This window comes from Postia placenta (genome assembly GCF_002117355.1).
Source record: "Postia placenta MAD-698-R-SB12 unplaced genomic scaffold POSPLAscaffold_1, whole genome shotgun sequence".
Lineage (NCBI taxonomy): Eukaryota > Fungi > Basidiomycota > Agaricomycetes > Polyporales > Adustoporiaceae > Rhodonia > Rhodonia placenta.
Window position 1 is genome coordinate 661,300 of NW_020169832.1, and position 18,713 is coordinate 680,012.

Here is an 18,713-nt window from a genome sequence, read left to right on the forward strand (position 1 = left end):
CGCGCGTGTTTGGCCCGCCGGCGCTGCCGCCGCCGCGCTCGCCGTTCCGCGCGCTGCTGCCGCCGCTGCCGGGGTGCGCGGGGCTGCCGCGGCTGCGGCCGGTGGCGAACCCGGTGCTGTTGAGGCTGCAGGCGCTGCAGAATATATGTGCGGGGCGCGCGCTGGTGTGGGAGGGGCGCGCGTGCGAGGGGCGCATGAGCGCGGGGAGGGAGAAGCTCGTGGGTGTTGCGTGGGAGGGCATTGGGCGGAGCTCGTTGGGGTGGGAGGTGCGCCCCGTGTCGACGTGTTAGCGGTGTGGATGGGAGGTGTGGTTGGTGTGGGCTGCTGCTGCGCGGGGCGGTGTTGCCGCCGCGAGCGCAAGCGGTCTGCTTATCTCTGAGTAGTGGCTCACTACTAGGTAATTCTAATTCATCGTGCTATCGTGTCTCGTTCGCCCCCCTGTTATTCGCGCTATGCACTGTAGATCATAGTGTTTTTCTACCTTCCTGTACCGATATACCCTCCCTTAGGATACGTTGTTAATGCATGCCTGTCTTGACTATATCGGTGTGCGCCATCGCAAAGTGCTGCCCACGAGCTGAGACAAGGACTGAACGTGGATGAACCGTATCCAGAATTGACATCCTTTCTGAAACCCGGGGAGAACGCGTACAAGGAATAACTTAGGACTACACGACAGCAGAACGCGCGCGCGCGCGGGGAAAGTATCGCGGTCAACGGGCCTGCAACATCAGAACGATACATGTCACTGCCAAAGCGCACTAGAACAACCCGGACTGTACCTGCCACTGCGGGTTCGCCGAGAGCGACTGATGGCTGAGGCCCTCCCATAGCTGGGGACTTGCCCCGCGCCCGCGCTGGTTGAACACGGCCGTCCGCCGGCCCTGCGCCCCCATCGCGCCCGGCTGCCGGAACTCCGACATCGACATGCGCTGCGCGGGGTTCCCTGAGAGCGCCATGCCCCCGCTGCCGTTGCCGTTGCCGTTGCCGTTGCCGCTGCCGTTCCCGCCCCCGCCCCCGCCGCCGAGCGCCATCATGTCGAACGTGTCGGGCGACTGCCGCGGCTCGCTGAAGCGCACCGGGAAGTCGCTCTCCGCGTGCTGCAGGGTGATGAAGGGCCGGCTGAGCACCGCGAGCTCGCGCGCCTCGTCCTGGAGCCAGCCCCGCGCCTCCGCGGACGCGCGGTCGATCCCGAGCACCGTGCGCAGCTGCTCGTTCTCCTTCTCGAGCCGCGCGATCTCGCGCTCGCGCTCGAGCGCCCAGTCGTCGCGGTCGAGCAGCCCGTCGAGCAGGTCTTCCGCGCTGGGCGGGGACGCGCTGGTGCTGCTGCCTTCCCCGCCTCCGCCTCCGCCGGACGACTCGGCGTCCTCGCCTTGGAGGCTGCGCACGAGCGCGCGGAGGTTCGCTGAGAGCCGCTGCAGGGAGTCTGCGACGGCGGTGTTGCCGGAGAGGTCGGCTTGCAGGAGCGAGGTCTCGCGCGCGAGGATGAGGGTCTCGTAGTGCTGCGTCAGCGCCAGCTCGTGCCGCTGCGACGCCAGCTACGCGAGAATGTGAGAGCGGGAGCAAAGGGCGGAGGAAAGGCGTACGGCGTGGCTGCGGAACTTGGTCATGATGGTCTCCATCGTCTGCTCGTACTCCTTGAGGAGGAGGCTGAGCTGTCTGTTCTCGTGGAGGAGCGTGTGGTTTTCGATGATGATTTGCGCGTTTGTCCGCTCGAGCTCGGACTCGAACGTCTCTGGAGCAGGATGCGGTGAGGACGCGTCGGTGTGGGATCGCAGACACGCGTACCCTTCGAGATATCAGTGTTCACTCGTCGCAATGAGAAGCCACTTGCTGCATGGCCGGCTTCGTCCTGAGTCCCTTCTCGTGTATGACAATTCAGCCATTGGACAGACCGTCTACCGGCGTACCTTCAAGGCGCCAGCCTGTGAGTGCAATGCCAGTGACATCTTATGATTGTGCGCGTTCTGCTCGCTCAGTTCGTGCAGCAGCTGCCATGCTCGTATGAGCTCGGTTTCCATGTCGTGGTACATCGTGGAGCAGACGTGGTATGTTCAGAATATATGCGGAGTGGTCTGAAAGAGTCTATTAGAGCATCAATGTGCGTCCATCGAATTCCCACAGCGGAAGAACTTCGACAGCACGTGTAATGGACCGGAGGTTGTGCAAAGCTACGCGTCTGTTCGCTGTTGAGATCTCTTTGAGCTTCCTGCGACGTCCTTGCTATAATCCTGAGCGTATACCGTCAAGAAACCCGACGTTGACCGCGGCGCAGCCTCGTGTATCATGTCATGTCTCAGCTGGGGAGTTATCCATTGAATTACCAACACCTAACCCGAGTGAGACTGCAACAGTCTCTGTCTGTTACTCAAGCCCCCTTGCCCACGATTTATGGTAGCATGGAAGACTGAAATTGCCACGGGCAGAAAGCCTCGCGAAGCCTGAAGGTGCTGTGTAGATCCAGAGCAGTTGAATGAGCAGAGAATTTCTGTATTTTCGACTCTAAGCGGTAGGTTTAAACGGTGGCGTGCGAAACCGGGCGATTGCTGTTGGCGAGTGTCGACTCGACAGCGAAGACGTGACACTGCTTTTCCTCATCCTCTCGCGGCTACTCTTCTCTGTACAACACCAGCCCCTCATTCGTTCCCCAGCAAGCCCCCCCTGGACTGTCAGTACTTATACTTCCCTAACCAACTGCATATCCCTTCCTCCCCGGTCGACGCCCAGCCGTTTCCATCACCACACTCTGCATCGCGACCCAGTCCCAAGGACAGTGACATAACATGGCAACTTCTCTCTCTCAACTCTCTGCGTGTGTTACACGCATCCTCTCTTTGACGGGCTTCCCGAAGGAGCTCAAAACGAGAGATATCCAAGCTGCCTTCGCCGATTGGGACAATGTCAACGGAGGTTTCAAGATCAAGTGGATTAACGACACCAGTCTCTTGATTGTATTCAATGACGCTACTGCAGGTAAGTATTCTCACTGGTCCTCTGTCTTCCGTGCAGTGCGCGGGGCCGAAGCGGACCTCTGCTACTAATGGTAGGCTGTGTACTGACGTTACCATTTCACAGCTAAACGCGCTTACCTTCACACTCTCGCATTTCCGCCCGCTATCTTCACTTCCCCCAATTCCACTCAGACGGCCATCGTAAAACCATACGATGGGCCGGACGCGCAAAATGTCATTCAGACCGTCAATGCACGACAGCACACCGGGAACGGACGTGGGCACAACGTACGCAACTCCGTCTCGCATGCACGCGGCATGTCAGTGAGCAACGGCAATCGTGGTGGTGCCCCTGTGAACACAAACGGCACGGATCGCAGCTCCCCTCGCGACCGTGACCGCGAGCCATCTCCCACTCTTCCGAACATACCCTCTCACCCGACACTTAACTCCCTTATTTCGTCATCCCTGGGTGGAGACGTCGCATCCGTCGACCCTGCAATGGTGGATCCAGCTATCGTCGCTGCAATGCCAGACCATGGCGCTCCGCGCATTGGAGACCCCGGCAAGAGGATGTTGGGCGCGGCACTGGGCGTCAGACATCCGGGTCTAGGCCCTCGTGTAGTGAGCGGCAATGGGAACGGCATGGCGGACATGCAGAGGGCCATGGGTGGGTTGATCGTCGCGGAGTAAGCGCATCAATTTTGCAAAGCGGCACCTAGGATGGGCCAAAGCCGTGCGGTCGATGAAGGCACAAGCGGAGCTCTGAAGCAAGCGGGTCGTTTCTCTGGTGGCGCTTTCTTACCCCATGTCTTTGTCTTCCATGCAGTCCAAGATAGTCGATGGGTGTTGTTTTGATGCATTTCGTCTGAGGGGATCTCGTGTGTTGTTACTTTTCTCTCCTTTACGCAAATAAATAACGTCTGCAGTCTTAACACGACGAGGACAGCTATATCGCATTGTTTGGTGGCGTCCATCACAAAATTGCCGAATCGGGCAACGCTTTGTCCCCATTGGGTATATAAGTTGCTTGTTGATTAGCCGCCAGCCACACACTTGACCTTGCTCTTTAACCATCATGACCTCGTCTACAGATAACAGGAAAACCATGGCAGATGCCTTCAAGGCTGAAGGGAATGCGTTATATACGAAGGGTGACTACAAAGCTGCATACGATAAATACACCGAGGCAATCAAATCCGACGAGACAAACGCGGTGCTGTTCTCGAATCAGGCGGCTTGCAGCCTTGCTATGAAAGAGTACGTGATGTACCTCCATTGGACATGCTCTTGACTAAGTAGCAACAAGGTACCTAAACGCAGCTTCCGATGCAATCCAGGTATGTGTTCCTTTAGCCACAGGAAGTGCGTGCGCCACAATTTACTAACCGATCCTTATAGGCCATCCGCAAAGACCCCAATTTTTCCAAGGGATGGGCTCGCCTAGGAATGGGGCGGCATGTCAGTCGAGACGTGTCATTCGAAATATAATGCACTAATGACCTTGCATCCTGCTTGTTTCTAGGAACTGGGCCACTTCGACGGGAGTATTCACGCATGGAAGAAAGCATTGGAATGTCTCCCGCAGGAAAATCTTTCCGAAGTCGAGCGCAGACTAAGACAGCAGTATGAAGCAGGATTGAAGGCAGCCAGCGACGCGAAAGCACGACCGCGACAGCCGAAGGTGAATGTCGGAGATCTCACAGTCGACGACGTGGCGCAAGGAATACTGCCTATTTCACGTGCGCTCGCCTTGTTAAACAAGCTACCTGCCGGTAAGCAGTACAATAGCAGCGTGAGTGTCTCTCTAGTCCCGTCGGTCTCTTCATGTGAGTTAGACTAAGCTGACGGTGAGCAGGCATGGGTCATCGTTCACGCACACCGAGTATGTTTTGCACTTGCTGTGACGACGCGCAATTGCTGAGGCTGAGAACAGAGTTTCCAACGTGGTGTGGCTTTAATGAAGTACACAAAATCCTATGACGATCACATGGGAGGGTTCCCGGGGGTCAGTTTTGTGGCAGTCGTTACTTCATTTCGGGTGTGGCTGAGGCATTTACAGGCAATCACGTTGCTCAGTGATGGAATCCTCCGGGATGTGCGTGCGTCTACCTTGGATGGACCAATATTGCTCGAAATGTTCCATACACAAGGTATGTTATATAACACAAGAACCTGGTACGTCTATTGACAGTGTGCTGTAGTTGCGTTGGAGAACAGCGTTTATAATGCATGGGCACACGACGCACCCGACGTCGTTATTGAAAAAGCATCCAAGCGATTGGAGTTACACGGCTGGGATGCTGTAATGCCGGCATTGTCGTTGACCGTTAGGTGGATCTATAATGTCCTTGAGTTGAAAGCGGCGACATTTACGGTATTCTTAAACAGGTTCTGGATTCTGAAGGGACACCTCGCCCGCAACTCCGAACCTGACCAGTCGGCGGCCATGCAATATTACGACGGTGCAGTAAGTGTGCTGGACTGGGGTTCCAAGACACGGGATGCCCCGAAAGGCCCAGGTTCCATATTCAACAAGGCTTTTATGAGAGGTGTAGTGCGCCTCCGGATAGAAAGCTACCGCATGGTTTGTGACACGTCCTCCGGTTCATCCAAGCTGATTTTGACGTACGTCTAGGCATACAAGTATTTTGACAAAGACAGATATATCATGCTGCTTGATGTCATCATGACTCTAGCTAAAAATTTGATTGAGGAAATTGAAGCCAATCCGCTAACAGAAGCTGAAGAGAGCCAGATTCATACGGGATTCGCCCTTTCTTTCTGGCACTATCCTAGAGCCTCTGCATATGCGTACGTGTCATAAGCCAAATCGCAGCGCCCAGGTACTTATATTGCTTATCCTGCAGGACGCGGGGTCTTTGCTTTTTGGAGCTGGGCTTGGCAGCAAGACGTCATGGTCAAGACAGAGTAGCAACCAAGTCATTCGCAGATGCTGCAGAAATGTATATGACAGCTGCTGACTGTCTGCCAGAAGACGAGGAATTGCATGCTTGTGAGTAGCTTTGTGTTCTATGCCATCATCCTAGGGGCCCGCCTCAGACTGTTTTTTGCAGACTTCCTGAAAATCGCTTTCGAGACTTACTGGTTCCGTGGCCTGCCGCTGAGAGAAACATTGGCGCTGTGTTCCAAGATCAACAGGTCGCTCCCCAAGGTCGCAGAGATATGGGAGTACAGTCAATTCTCAAGTCGGTGGAGCGAACATGTCGATGAGCTGAAGCGTTTCGAGAGTGAAGCGCTCGACGGCCTGTTGGAGGGCAGATACACAATGGAAACGCTAGCTGTAAGTTCCATATGACTAGATCTGGGTCTTTGTGATTGACGCACTGTTTCATGGCCCAGTCATCTATCCCGTTCAGAGCGTTTACGGCTGAGTGATCACAATTGATGGGATCCGACTCCCGTCGCCCGTTATTTACAGTACTTTCATCGTGCGCCAGAAACGCCATCTCAGCTCTCGGAAGATGGGGTACCGTCCGTCTAACAGCGATATCTTAGTTTTGTCAAGCGGATACGGAAATTTGTTAATGCAGGCGGCGTTCGTCTGCTTCATCTATGAATGTTATATTTTGTTTCTGACTCCCCCTACTTTCGACTACGGTATTTATTTGGACTATGTGCTCGTCCATACGCTTGGTATCTACACTTCCTCCACGAAGACGTTGTCTGTGATCTCAGACGTTCAACACTGTTCCTTCTCTTTATACACTGATGATGATGGCATGGAAGCAGATACCCATGAGGTCAAACTTACAAAGGCAATGCGTTCCAGGTCTCACGATATCTCCTCTAGTCGTGGCGGGAGTGTCGCATCTCATCTTGCTCCGCGTGAACGGTGATGCTTGTCACCCATTGGTGAAATTATGGCTCAGCGTTAGCGGTGTTTGTTATGCTGCGATCGCGACATGAAATGCCATCTCCCACGTGGATGGTGGCGTCATCTTCGGGATCACATCCTTGGTGCGTTCATCAACTTCAGTCGAAGGAGGGCGAGTCATCATTTTCATATTGTCCAGTCATCAGGCGCTCCATGAGTACTTGAGTTACAGATATCACCGCTAGGATATTCATCTCGGTGTATGACTGCCATCACAATGCTCCGAGCGATGATGTAGAAATCGCTCTGTGAGTAGCAGACCCAAGCGATAGACGGAGACGTTGCATTGTCCCTCCGGGATGTCAGAGCAGTTGCACCGCGTACGCGGTACCTCGGAGTCTATTGGACAGCTCGCCCACACATCTGCCCAACAGGGCTAAGCCATGATAGTGTACATAAGTTGGGCCCTTTACCAGTTTGGATGAGGGCAAAGAACGACAAGTCATGGATACTGTTCGGACCATCATGATAGCCTGCAGGTGCTTTGATTTGCAATATGCCACTCAAGCCTACATAGTCTCGCGCCCAGACCGCTTTGTACTCGGGCTTCTAGCATATTGGCACGCCACCCGGCGAAACGCTCGGACCTTGCCCGCCGCTCCAATCATGCAGACTGCTAGAGTTGGGATTAGGGGAACATAGCTCCTTCCCGTGCGCATACGTGCATAGGTCGCCGATGTGTTTGAATGCCAAGCACATTCTGATATCCAGCAGAGATTACTCACAGACCTCATCTGTATGTATCAATAGACTCAATAGGTGCTGTGCATGGCTGATAGATCTTACGCCCAATGCGGCGGGATGATCCTAGCTATTCTCATTGGTATCTGCAATACCGTCCGGGCCCGTGTGACCCCTGGAAATGAAAAGAAGGTGTACCCGAGTCAGGAAGAAGTCGATGTCCTCGCGGACGGCACTTGCATTGTCCATCCGCAACGTTAACTGTACGATGTCTAGACAGGTTCAGAGATTCTGGCCTAATCGGATAACGTCCACGAGACGCCACCAGCAAGCTCACGCTCGCGCGTTGCCTCTAAGGTGCCACTCGGCCTCTGAAGCCACGAAGACTGACGTCTCCGCCGCACGAAGGTGGAGAGACTGCGGGTAGAGTCACGTTAGTTCCGCCTTGAAGCTGGGCGCTGTGTATGTCCGCTCGATGACGGCGACCATTGTGCGGTTCTTCCGCTCGTTTCCCAGCGAACGGTCCGAGAATACGACGCTTTGGCCGCGTTCGCGAGCGTGGCGGGACGAAGGTGCGCCCGCCAACGAGGACGAGCCGAACACGAGGATAAGGTATCGATGGAGGACGTACAGAGAAACAAGGGAGCATTCGTATGCGCTTAGCGTTGCGGATCAGAGGTCGTCCGCGGAGGCAATAGAGATCAAGGCTCGGCTCGGTGAGTGCAGCATCACGCTTGACATGAAGGAGCGGTGTGCGGCCTCGTTTCCCATCCTGTGACTGATATGCAAGATGTGCTGGAGCACACAAGAACACAATTGTGGGATCAAATGCATCCGGGGAGTGCATGTTCGGCGTTGTTGGGTGTTTGATGTTCCTGGGGATAGGGGCTAGTGACACCATTCCGGGCTGATCTCGCCTGATACGCTCTGCACAGACGCCCGATCGTGTGTCCAAGCGTTCATTCGGAAGCGTGTTTTGGAATTCCGCGAACCGCTTCGCAACCAACTGCAAGACGCGATCCACCGTTGGTCCAACTTTTGGGTCCACAGGCTCGGCTCGTGCGGTGCCACTTCTCGCCAAACCGCCACCATCCCAGATGTTTATAAGACCCCCAATGTCGCCCGCTCCTGAACGTCTACCCTACTCCCGCAGTCGCGCCTCCGGATATGTTTGACGCCTCCCAGCCTATAAAGACGGAGTCACCGCCTCTCCATCTTATAAAGACAGAGTCACCGCCTCCGTCTACCTCGCTCTGGAATATCGTCAAGCAGTACGGTTCGTACAGCGACTGCTTCCAGTCTTTGGACTGGTCACATAGCGGTACTATAGATGGTAGACAAGACGGTACGTCTGTCGTGTCTTGTTACATGCAGGTACTCAATGACACGCAATCATTCACAGCGTCATGCTTCATTTTTCCGTGTCAGGAGGCAACCGCGTCTCCCATCGACCGGTGTTTCTCCCGTTCCAGCTTCAGCACGAGTTCGTCCGAATCCGACTGTTTCTCAACTCCGGAGCCAGGGACGAGCACCTTCGCAAGTGCCGCAGCTGCGGGCCCATATCAAGCTGCCGTCCCTGATATTGCAATGTTTGACAGTTCATCAGCTGCACCATTCGATGCCTACAGCAACCTTGATTTTGGCGGCGCCATTGACGTTACTGCCGTTTTACCTTCGGACTGCTCAGATCTGTCAGTGCCACAGATACAGATGCCTGGGGTAACGTTCCCGTGGAACCCTTCCCATAACATGTCTGGCGCGCACGACTACTCCCAACTCTCGCATCCAGATCTAGCTCTCCATCAACTCCTGTCACAGTTTGTAGCATCAGGCCCTGACGGCAGCGCCTTCACATCTTCGTATTCTATCCCTCCGCAGCTCCTGCCTGACACGACATCCGAGTCGTCTAGTTTCATCACACTTTCGCACGATCTGCCGCACGCCACGGTCATCGCACAGATACCTATTCACCAGCCTCGGCCACGTAAACACGAGATTCTGGCCCGAAGGGACAAGGAGCGGCTGGAGAAACTGGCCGCGATGACTATCGACTCATTACCTCCGACTTGCGACTTCCTGGTGGCTCAGGAGCCCGAGAACCCCGACGGCATGCAAGGAATTGACCTGCATGATGACAATGTATCCGCGCACCGTCTCGACTCAACGCCATCAAATGTCGTGGGACCTAGTATATGTCTCGGATCGGGTGGCACGCTCAGCCCCTCTGCGCTGCTCCTGCAGTCTGTCTCTGACTCTGTCATGCACGGCCCATTACCTCACGCCGCGGATGCGAGCTCGGCCATCGAGGCCGCGTGCAATTGGCAACTTGAGGAGCTCTTTCCGCCGAGTGGTACGCAGTCGCTTGTCCCGTGTCCACCATCGGAAGAGAGCGTATTTTCCACATTGATGTCCGCATATTCGTCACAATACCAACCACCTGCTGAACAGGACTGGTCGTGGCTTGGTCCGGTAACGCATTCCTCATGAACTTTAAGCATGATCGCACATACTACGTGTCATTCCCTCATACCGTTTCGTCGGCAGCACTATCATTATTGTTCATAGCAATTCGTCCATGGGTTTTATGTACATGCTAGAGAATGAGAAGTCGTAGCGTTCCATCAATCATTGAATGATTGTGTGACTGCCTCGCGTGCAATTGTGTTCCGGCAAGCACGGTTGCGAACTTGAAGCCGTTGTCCATCTGCGCATTACGTAGTATGACTGAAGTTTCATTGGGGGTTCAAGCGCGGAGTCGAGAAGTCTTGGCATTCGAGAGCACATTCTACTACGAATCTAATGACGAGTCTATCTTTCTATTTGTAGCAACGCTCCTACCCGGTTTGGCGGATATTCTGCCAGAAGCTGGCGCAATCGAAGCTTTCTTAGTATATACATGACAATAGCCGTTTTCTCGCGTTATGGCTGAGAACAAAAATGTCAGTCAGCCGGTGCAACGTTCAAACGTTCACGTGTAGGACCGTAGGTATAAGCGTGCCATGCAGTGTACACGTTCATTCACACTGGTGGTGCCGATGTCAATAGCCTAGCGCTGATTGTCTATCCAGTTACTCCCTTTTGTGGTATTCTTGATACGCCGTGTTGTTGTAATTCTCGCGTTCAGCTATCTTACACGTAGCTCTCGTACGCAGCGTCCCGCACTGCTTCAGTCCCTCGCGATTACCGGCTCCGGCGAACTTGCATTCGGCGCTGGATCCTAAGCGCTTAGCAGTGACGCCACGCACGTGAGCCCGTGCAGTAACACCAGGCGGTGTATGAGGCCTGCCTCCCGTTTCTGGCTCTATTCACCACAACCCGCTCAGCAACGCCAGCAGGCCCTTACCGAGAGGTCCACACGTCCAGACTTTCATCTCCTTGCCAGCCCTTGGCTTCCTCGCACAACATACAGCGACTGGACGAGGTATTAGTCGCCGACTTATGTCGATCAAGGCCTTGTTCTATGCATATATCCTCGGCGGCATCACATTCCTCCCTCTGGTCATCATAGGAGCCATCTTCTATACTGTCTACACCTCGGTCCCTATCCCCGATACAGACAATGATGACAAGAAGCTAGAGGTAGCCGAGCCTGTCGATCTGCCTTCGACGACGTCTGCACCGTCCCTTTCTGATGTGAACGACCTGCCGAAGGTGCGCAAAGGCTGGCTTACAGTCCGCCGAACGTTCAAGGAGCAACCCTCGGAGGCGTCCTACGTAGGCATGGTGCGGGGATTCCTTGATGCGCGCTCCAAGGACGCGAAGCGTTCGCGGCCTAAGGACCTGTGGTACGTGGTGCTCAAGGGCAAGGTGTTGTATCTGTATGAGGACGAGAGTATGACGGAGTGCGAGGCAGCCATCGAGCTTGGCGGCCACGACGTCGTCATATTCCCCGAGGGCCTTGCGGACGGCGAGCTGTTCTCCAAGCGCAATGCGATCTGCATGAAGCCGCGGGTTGCGCCCCACTCTAAGGAGCTGCCCAGCGTCACGAGGGAGATGGTCATGGAGTCTGAGAACGTGGACGAGAAGGTCGAGGAGATGGGCGGCGGCCCGAAGGAGAAGCAGCGGGAACGCGAGAGGCTGGTGGAAGTGGAGAAGCAGCGCGAGGAGGCTCGGGACCAGGCCCTCGACATCGCGACTCCGTGGTTCATATTCGTCAAGTCGGTGGTGGAGATGGAGGACTGGCACCACGCCCTCGTTCACGCGTCAGACCATCCCGCAAATGCACCGACACTTGCTCCTCTGGAGCCTGTCTTCTGGCCGGCAGACATGAACCGTTTAGTAGAGACCCTGGACGAGCAACCGGACATCATTCCCATGCGATGGCTCAATGCTCTCATCGGCCGACTCTTCTTCAGCTATTATCGTACACAGACTTTGGAGTCGTACATCATTGGCCGCCTAATGAAGAAGATCTCAAAGGTGAAGAGGCCAGGCTTCCTTTCAGACGTTGTCGTCCGAGAGGTGTCTGTCGGTAACAAAGCACCTACATTCAGCAAGCCCATGCTGAAGGAGCTCACAAAGGAGGGAGACGCGTCTCTCGAGCTCCAACTGCATTACAAGGGCGAGGTGCGGATCACCGTTGAAGCTACTGCAACAATCAACCTCGGGGCGCGGTTCAAAACGTATACTGTCAAGCTGGTACTGGCGCTTGTCATCAGAGAGATTGAGGGCAACTTGCTGGTCAAAGTGAAGCGTCCGCCTAGCAGTCGCATTTGGTATGCATTCACGCAAATGCCGAGGATTGTCATGGACGTCGAGCCGGTGGTGAGTGATCGCCAGATCACCTGGGGTATGATTCTCAGCACTATCGAATCGAGGGTCAAGGAAGTGGTATGTCTGTCTATCTCGTCGCGACATTGCTTTGGCTGACGGCATTCCAGATTCAAGAGTCGGTTGTCATGCCGAACATGGATGATATATCTTTCTTCGAGAGCTCTAGGTACCAACACCGCGGAGGTATTTGGGCTGACGCCTCTCGCCGTGAAACGTCGCCCCCATATTCACCCGAAGATACTTCTCAAGATGACTCTCGTTCCACCGCTTCTGCACCTGCTTCCGAGTTACTCAGGCCTACAGATCCGGAGCATCCTCCCATACAACGCTCGCACTCCGCTGAAGAAGCTGCCCTGGAAAACAAGATATCCTCCGAGCCTCAGATCTTGTTGACTGATCCGCGCCGCACCTCGCCCAGCGTGCCGTCCACACCAGACACAGGCAGCAAGCGCAGGAGCTGGTTCGGGGCCCCTCGTGACGATGAGCCAAGCACACCCAATTCGCTTCACCCCCATCAGGATGAAAACGACGAATCTGAACAGCGAGGTAGATCGCCAGAGACGGATAGCACGCTGACTCGCCGCTCGAGTTCTACACCGATCAATGCTTGCAGTACTTCACAGGATACCACACCACACGCTGACGGTGGACAGAAGGAAGGGGGCGATTACCTGTCACCACAGACAACTCGGCGATCATCCTCGCAGCACTCGCAGGCGTCCTCGTCCCGCGAAACCTCGGCACCACTCTCCTCGGACGACGAATCTTCCGGGACAGGGGCCGAATCAAGCTCTGCGTCTTCCTCATGGCGGCCCAAGAGTCCGCAGGCAAGCGGCTCGGGCCGGGGCACCGCTACGAGCTCTACAGCTGCGTTCCTGCAGAACCTCAAGTCGCGCGCCGGCGACAAGCAGGCGCTGAGTAACACCGCGAAGGAGGCAATGCGCAAATGGGGCGTGAACTGGAGCGGACTGCGCCGGGACAGCAACAACAACCACGGCGAAGAGCTGCCCGACGCTTCGCAGGGCGAGCAGCGCCACCTGGACCCACGAATACACCGGTCGCGGCCTAGCTATGCCGAGGTCAGAGCGGCGGTCGAGCAGAGGAAGGGGCGAGAGCCGGAGACGACGCTGGGGGCTGAGCTTCGCTCCGAGCCCATCAATATCCTGCAGAGCGACAAGGGCAAGGAACGCGCACGGAGTGCTTCTCCGTCCACTGCGAGCGGCAGCACCGCAGCACCGTACTTCGCATCGTCCTCGCCTGTGCACGATGCATTGCCATCGCCGCTGCTGGGCGTGGAGGGGAAGCCCCATTCCCGCTCCGCCTCGCCTGCCAACCTCATACAGCGGACGGAGTCTGCGAGATCAAAGTCGTCTGCTGAGGGGATTCCCAGCATCGCGGCGGACGACATGGAGGCGCCGCCCTTGCCCATACACACGCAGCCCCCGCAGGCGAGGACCATGACGATCCCGGGCATCCATGCGAGCCATCGCGGCGAGGTGATGTCCATGGGGTACGCGCCCCCGCTCCCGCCTGCGTCCGCGGAACAGAAGAAGCCGGCAATCCAGAGTGTGTACCGCTTGTGGAAGAACCCCAGCACTTCTGGGTCTCAGCCCCGCGTCGCAGGTGCACTACCCGAGACGCAGGTCGGCTTCGCGGGACGCGATGAGGACGCGGCAGGCGATGCGCAGTCCGAGATGCTCGCCCCGCGGCCGGTGCCCCCGCCGCTGCCTCCCCGCTCAAATTCCGCGGTCGCGCTGCAGGGAAGGCAGGACGCAGCAGGCGGCGGTGCGTCGTCGGCGTCTGCGGTCCTCCAGTCGATCGTGTCGAAGGACAGGACCAGGCGTGAGTCGCTTGAGCCGGCAGGCGAGGAGGGTGCGAACAGCACGAGTTCCGCGTCGACGTCTGTACCTGCAGGGGCGCCCCCTCCTCTGCCAGCGAGATCGGCGGCGGCGACTGTGAAACCACCTGCGCTGCCGCCGAGGAGACCGTCAGGCCTGACGGCTGCTCCTGCTCCTGCTACTGTGTAGCGGTATTTATCTCTGCATCTACAGCATATAGCTCGTCCTGTGGCATTGTATTACTACACACACCTATCTGGGACCGGACTTATGCATGGATCACGTCTACTTATTATAACCCGGTCATGCAATGTCGTGCATCGTCTTCATTTACGTATGAGTGTGTTACGAGGCCAGCCATTGGACCGTGCATGACCGCTGCTCCGGGCTGATTCTGATGCGGGAGGCCATTTCATTTTGTGAGGGCATCCCCGACGCGCCTCGAGGTGAAACGCTGATGGCGGCTTCCCTGTAAAGCCTCGACTCGCGTGTTCTAGGCGAGGCCGATGGGCAGGATAGCATGGTATGGAATCTACAGCTAATTCCATACCGATAGACATGCCAGAATATGTGTGTGCGCAAGCCTTGGGATTTGGTCGGGACCACGAGACCCGGCAAATTGTCTTCACAGCCACAGGCGGTTAAACTTAGTTAAACTCAGTTTATTTGGGTCTTCTGGCCGTGTACCCAACCAAGCCAGGGCCCGCTCATCCCGGCGGGAAGTCCTATTACGCACCCTTTGAGTTCAGGAGGTCTAAAGATATGGAAACGGGGCTTTTGATGGGAAGACGAGTTGCAATGGCAACGACATGGAGCTTGGACGCCCTGGCTGAATGAATGATCGAAGCTAAGTATTATAGTTGGCACGTGGGCGAGTCAGTGTTGAGCTTGGCCGTAAGTATATCTCGCGATAGCCTTCTTCGCTGCTTTCTTCCTTTTGGCCACCTCTTACGACCATAAATCGGCTCCTTGCCATCCCCGGCGCGACTCCAGTTCGTTCGCCAGCCAGTTCTTACGACCTTTTACGCCACGCAATGACCGGGCTCGATGAACGTGAACGCGCACTCCCGCAGCCCAACATACAGAACCTGCCTTCTTCCAGCTCGCGGTCTCTGGTGATTGTGTCCAACATAAGTGCAGCCCTCGAATACGAGGAACGCACGCGCCAGGGCACCTGGGGCTCCACTGCGTCCCTGCCTGGCGTTGAGGGCGGGCTCCCGCCTCCTCCGCGTCCTAGGAGCAGCAGAGGCAGGCTAGCGCGCGCGATGGCTATGTCGCCCAGTAACAAGTCTTCCATGTCTGTCCCCACCTCTCCCATGTCGTCTTCGATGCAGCTCGCGGAAGGCGAGCGCGCACCTAGCAACCCGTACATCAACCCAGTGCCGCGCCTGTCCTACCTCTTGCGCGAGGAGCCGCCGCTCCTTGTTGTCGGCGGGCGCCCGTCCTCCCCCGACGGTGTCAGCATCGCCGAGGAGTTGTCGAATGACACGCATTCGATAGCGTCTGTGCAGCCTCACAGTGCGGATTCGCACGGCAGCCAGCCTTCGTCTGCGTCCCCGTCGTCGCCCAAGGAGACAAACCGCCACCACCGGGGCCTGTCCTCTCTTCATAAGGTCGAGAAGATGCTTGGCAAGAGCAAGTCCGCGCTTGGCATGCTCGCGGAGAGCAATTTGCGATCGAAACGGCGGTCGAGCGACGCAGACGTGCCGCAGAGCGGGGGGACGGAGAAGCCGAGCATAGATGCGCTGATGCGCCCGTACCGACGGGTGCTGGAGAGGGGCAAGGCGGCCGCAGACGCCCCAAGCGCGCCGAGCTCACCCGTCAGTGCGTAACTTTTGATGCAGTGCGATCACTACGGTGTCTGACAATATGTATCCTAGCTACGACGTCTGCTGAGACGTCCAGAGCCCGGCGCATAGCCGTCGGATCGTCTGCGCATGCGCCGTCGCGCGCGATGAAGCCGCCGGCAGTTGCTGCAGACACCCAGTCCCCGCTTTCCCACGCTCGCCAGGACTCTGATATGTCGGCCGCGTCTACTCACAGCCTGTCCCCCTCTTCAGACACGACGCACGACCCCCCCTCTTCCTGCACCGAGCAGCGCATCAGCATCTCCAGTACATTATACACTTCTAGACAGCACTCCTTCGACATCACGCCATATCCAGTCGGCAGGTCGACCAATATGAGCGACGATCGCGTATCCTTCATTGACATGGCCTCACCCACTCTCACCCCCTCGCATTCTCACGACTTTGCAAGCATGATACCAATTCACTATAGCGTTACCCCCGAATCGCGCGTGTCCCCGCAGTCGTACACTAGTGAAGAATCTAATTATTACCCCAATTCGGCCAAGAAACCGCTATTACCGCGTCTAACAACTACCGGAAAACCCCCGATCCCTACTGCACCCAAGCCAAAATTCAGACGGTCACGATCAGCACAACCGCCTCCGGAGAGGGAAGCTGTCGCCCCGCACGGCGGTAAAGAGGTTAACCCTCTGGACAACTTCACGCCGGACATGGAGCGCGGCCTGCGCAACATTCCTTCCACAACGAACCTGCTGGATCCACAAATACGGGCTGACCGCATCCGCAAGACGAAGAAGCTCACGCAGCTGTTCGGACAGATACCGGGTGTTTCGCCTGAGCCGATCGATGTCGCGCTTGCGAACAGCTGTCTGCCCGTCTCGGGAGGACTGGGTGTTACTGCGCCGAGCTTCATGAAACGCAAGCACAAGCAGGCGGCGTCCATGCTCGATGATCCCATCGTCCCTGTGTATGGCAGCCAGAAGCGTGCGGTGTGGCCGCCGCACGATGACGTGCAACACATCTACCTCGGTGACCGGCGGCGCTCGGTTCCGTTCACGCCCCAGGACTTCTCATCCATAAGTGGGCTCTCGTACACCGACGACGGCCACTCCATTCTCACCATCAGCAAAGACGCCTCACACGTGATAGAGATAGGAAGCCAGGAAGGTGTCCCATCGAGCGACTGGGACAGCCATACCGGCCACGCGCCCCAGGAGACGCCCCCGCCGGACTCGCCTACATCTTTCATCGACCTGTCAGACGAAGAGGGTCCCAGCGAAGCCCTCCCAGGCCCGCGCTCCGCCGAGACACCCAAATTCCAATCCACGTCTCGCGCTTACTTCTCCCCATCCACGCCCTCCCTCCACAGCAGCCTGTCGCCAGAGCAACAGGCCGAGGAGGAGCGCCGCCGCAAGAGAGAAAAGCTTGCCAAGCTCCACCGCTTCCTCGGTTCCCGCGTGCCACCGCACCTTGTCCTTGGTCCCCTCGAAGAAGGCGTGCCCCTCCCGCCCCCTGCGCCCACACCCCCGCTGCTGGAGACCATGTACGAAGAGGAGGCCGACGCACGCAAGGCCCGCATGCGCCGGCGCAGGAGCAGCTCCGCCGCCGAGTTCGCAGGGACGTGGTCGGACGAGATCGATCGCCTCAAGGAGGACTTGAACGACCGCGAGAAGGCTATCAACGTGAGGAGGGCGGTCAAGATGGAGAAGGTGTGTTGCTTGGTTGGCGTCGTACCTTTGCGCGGCTGTGGCTGACGTGTGTTACCCGCAGATGTTCGGGGAGGCGCCGCCCCAGAAGCTGTATCACACCCGTCAGGCCGTGTCATCCCCCGGGAGCAGCGCCTCGCCCGCGACGGGCAAGCCCTGGCAGGCGCCGCGTTCCCCCACCCACACCCCTAAGAGCCCGAGTGGCTCTGGGCCGCGCAACCTGAATCAGACGTCGTACAAGGGCAAGTCGAAGAAGGGGAGGCGCCCTGGTACGGCCGACTCTGACCGGCCGCTGCTGAGCCCCAGCAACGATGACGACCAGAGGCTGTCCGCGCCGCTGTCGGACGTGTATTTGCATTATCGCCAGTCGCTCAACTCGCTCAATCACATTATCGACCAGGTGAGTTGTTGCGTGACTGAGGTTGCTGTTGCTTCTGTGAGTATGACTGACTTTTGGCACAGGACGACAAGCAGTCCCTGGCCGAGCTGCATGACTATCTGAGTGGCGATCGGAACGAGGAGCCGGACAAGTCGCCTTACTACGACGACGGCTTCGTCGCGACGTCCCCGACCTCCACGAAGGCGGAGCGCCGGCGGTCGCTGCCCTCGCGCATGTCCATGGCTTCCGTGACGTCCGAATGGAGTCTCATGCTCTCGCCTCCGCCGGAGGAGTCGACGTTCCAGGCTCGCCGACGGCGGGCTGCGAAGCTGACACAGTTCTTTGGTGTCAACTACCGCGACCTCATGATTGAGATCTTGGACAGCATAGAGAAGGGTCTTGAGGAGGAGCGCGGCAAGGGCACACTCAAGCCAGATGAGATCCAGGTACGTGCATATGCGTGACATTCTCAGGAGCATTGTGCTAAGACCAAAAACACAGGATCTCATGCGCAAGCTGGTCAAACTCAAGACAAAGCGCCACAATTTCTCCTAAAAATATGACATCTGACGTCGCGATCTATCTAGCATGAGGTGTTTTTTGGGTTTCACACAGGTTATACGTCTACCCTAGAGTCACCTTAATCGCTTGCATACCCGCGCTGCGCGCACTCTCA

The 18,713-nt window shown here is 56.9% G+C and overlaps 5 protein-coding genes across 5 annotated transcripts; 4 read left to right on the top strand and 1 right to left on the bottom strand.

Annotated features, from left to right (window-relative positions):
• Window positions 1–761: 761 nt before the first annotated feature.
• Window positions 762–2,021, bottom strand: POSPLADRAFT_1127290 (hypothetical protein; the record flags this gene model as incomplete). The annotated part of the gene is made up of 5 exons (XM_024483605.1): window positions 762–1,317; window positions 1,360–1,538; window positions 1,587–1,735; window positions 1,789–1,852; window positions 1,911–2,021. 5 exons carry the CDS (start codon window positions 2,019–2,021, stop codon window positions 762–764), a joined length of 1,059 nt encoding a protein of 352 aa, XP_024343802.1.
• Window positions 2,022–2,596: 575 nt separating this feature from the next.
• Window positions 2,597–3,891, top strand: POSPLADRAFT_1063887 (hypothetical protein). The gene is made up of 2 exons (XM_024481736.1): window positions 2,597–2,973; window positions 3,076–3,891. The coding sequence occupies exons 1-2, from the start codon at window positions 2,784–2,786 to the stop codon at window positions 3,642–3,644; spliced, it is 759 nt and encodes a 252-aa protein (XP_024343803.1). The 5' UTR covers window positions 2,597–2,783; the 3' UTR covers window positions 3,645–3,891.
• A 138-nt stretch (window positions 3,892–4,029) lies between these two features.
• POSPLADRAFT_1128065 (hypothetical protein) lies at window positions 4,030–14,330 on the top strand (the record flags this gene model as incomplete). The annotated part of the gene is made up of 25 exons (XM_024483700.1): window positions 4,030–4,211; window positions 4,261–4,291; window positions 4,353–4,412; window positions 4,477–4,746; window positions 4,810–4,836; window positions 5,014–5,104; window positions 5,156–5,538; window positions 5,590–5,765; window positions 5,822–5,967; window positions 6,029–6,255; window positions 6,394–6,441; window positions 6,731–6,737; window positions 6,851–6,932; window positions 7,035–7,097; window positions 7,629–7,786; window positions 7,888–7,963; window positions 8,164–8,246; window positions 8,684–8,875; window positions 8,933–9,880; window positions 9,979–10,101; window positions 10,670–10,775; window positions 10,854–12,294; window positions 12,411–12,849; window positions 12,987–13,122; window positions 13,787–14,330. The coding sequence occupies 25 exons, from the start codon at window positions 4,030–4,032 to the stop codon at window positions 14,328–14,330; spliced, it is 6,039 nt and encodes a 2,012-aa protein (XP_024343804.1).
• Window positions 14,331–15,175: 845 nt separating this feature from the next.
• Window positions 15,176–15,973, top strand: POSPLADRAFT_1042295 (hypothetical protein; the record flags this gene model as incomplete). The annotated part of the gene is made up of 1 exon (XM_024478077.1): window positions 15,176–15,973. One exon carries the CDS (start codon window positions 15,176–15,178, stop codon window positions 15,971–15,973), a length of 798 nt encoding a protein of 265 aa, XP_024343805.1.
• Window positions 15,974–17,722: 1,749 nt separating this feature from the next.
• On the top strand, window positions 17,723–18,592 carry POSPLADRAFT_1129784 (hypothetical protein; the record flags this gene model as incomplete). The annotated part of the gene is made up of 3 exons (XM_024483880.1): window positions 17,723–18,058; window positions 18,121–18,483; window positions 18,539–18,592. 3 exons carry the CDS (start codon window positions 17,723–17,725, stop codon window positions 18,590–18,592), a joined length of 753 nt encoding a protein of 250 aa, XP_024343806.1.
• Between the last annotated feature and the right edge of the window lie 121 nt (window positions 18,593–18,713).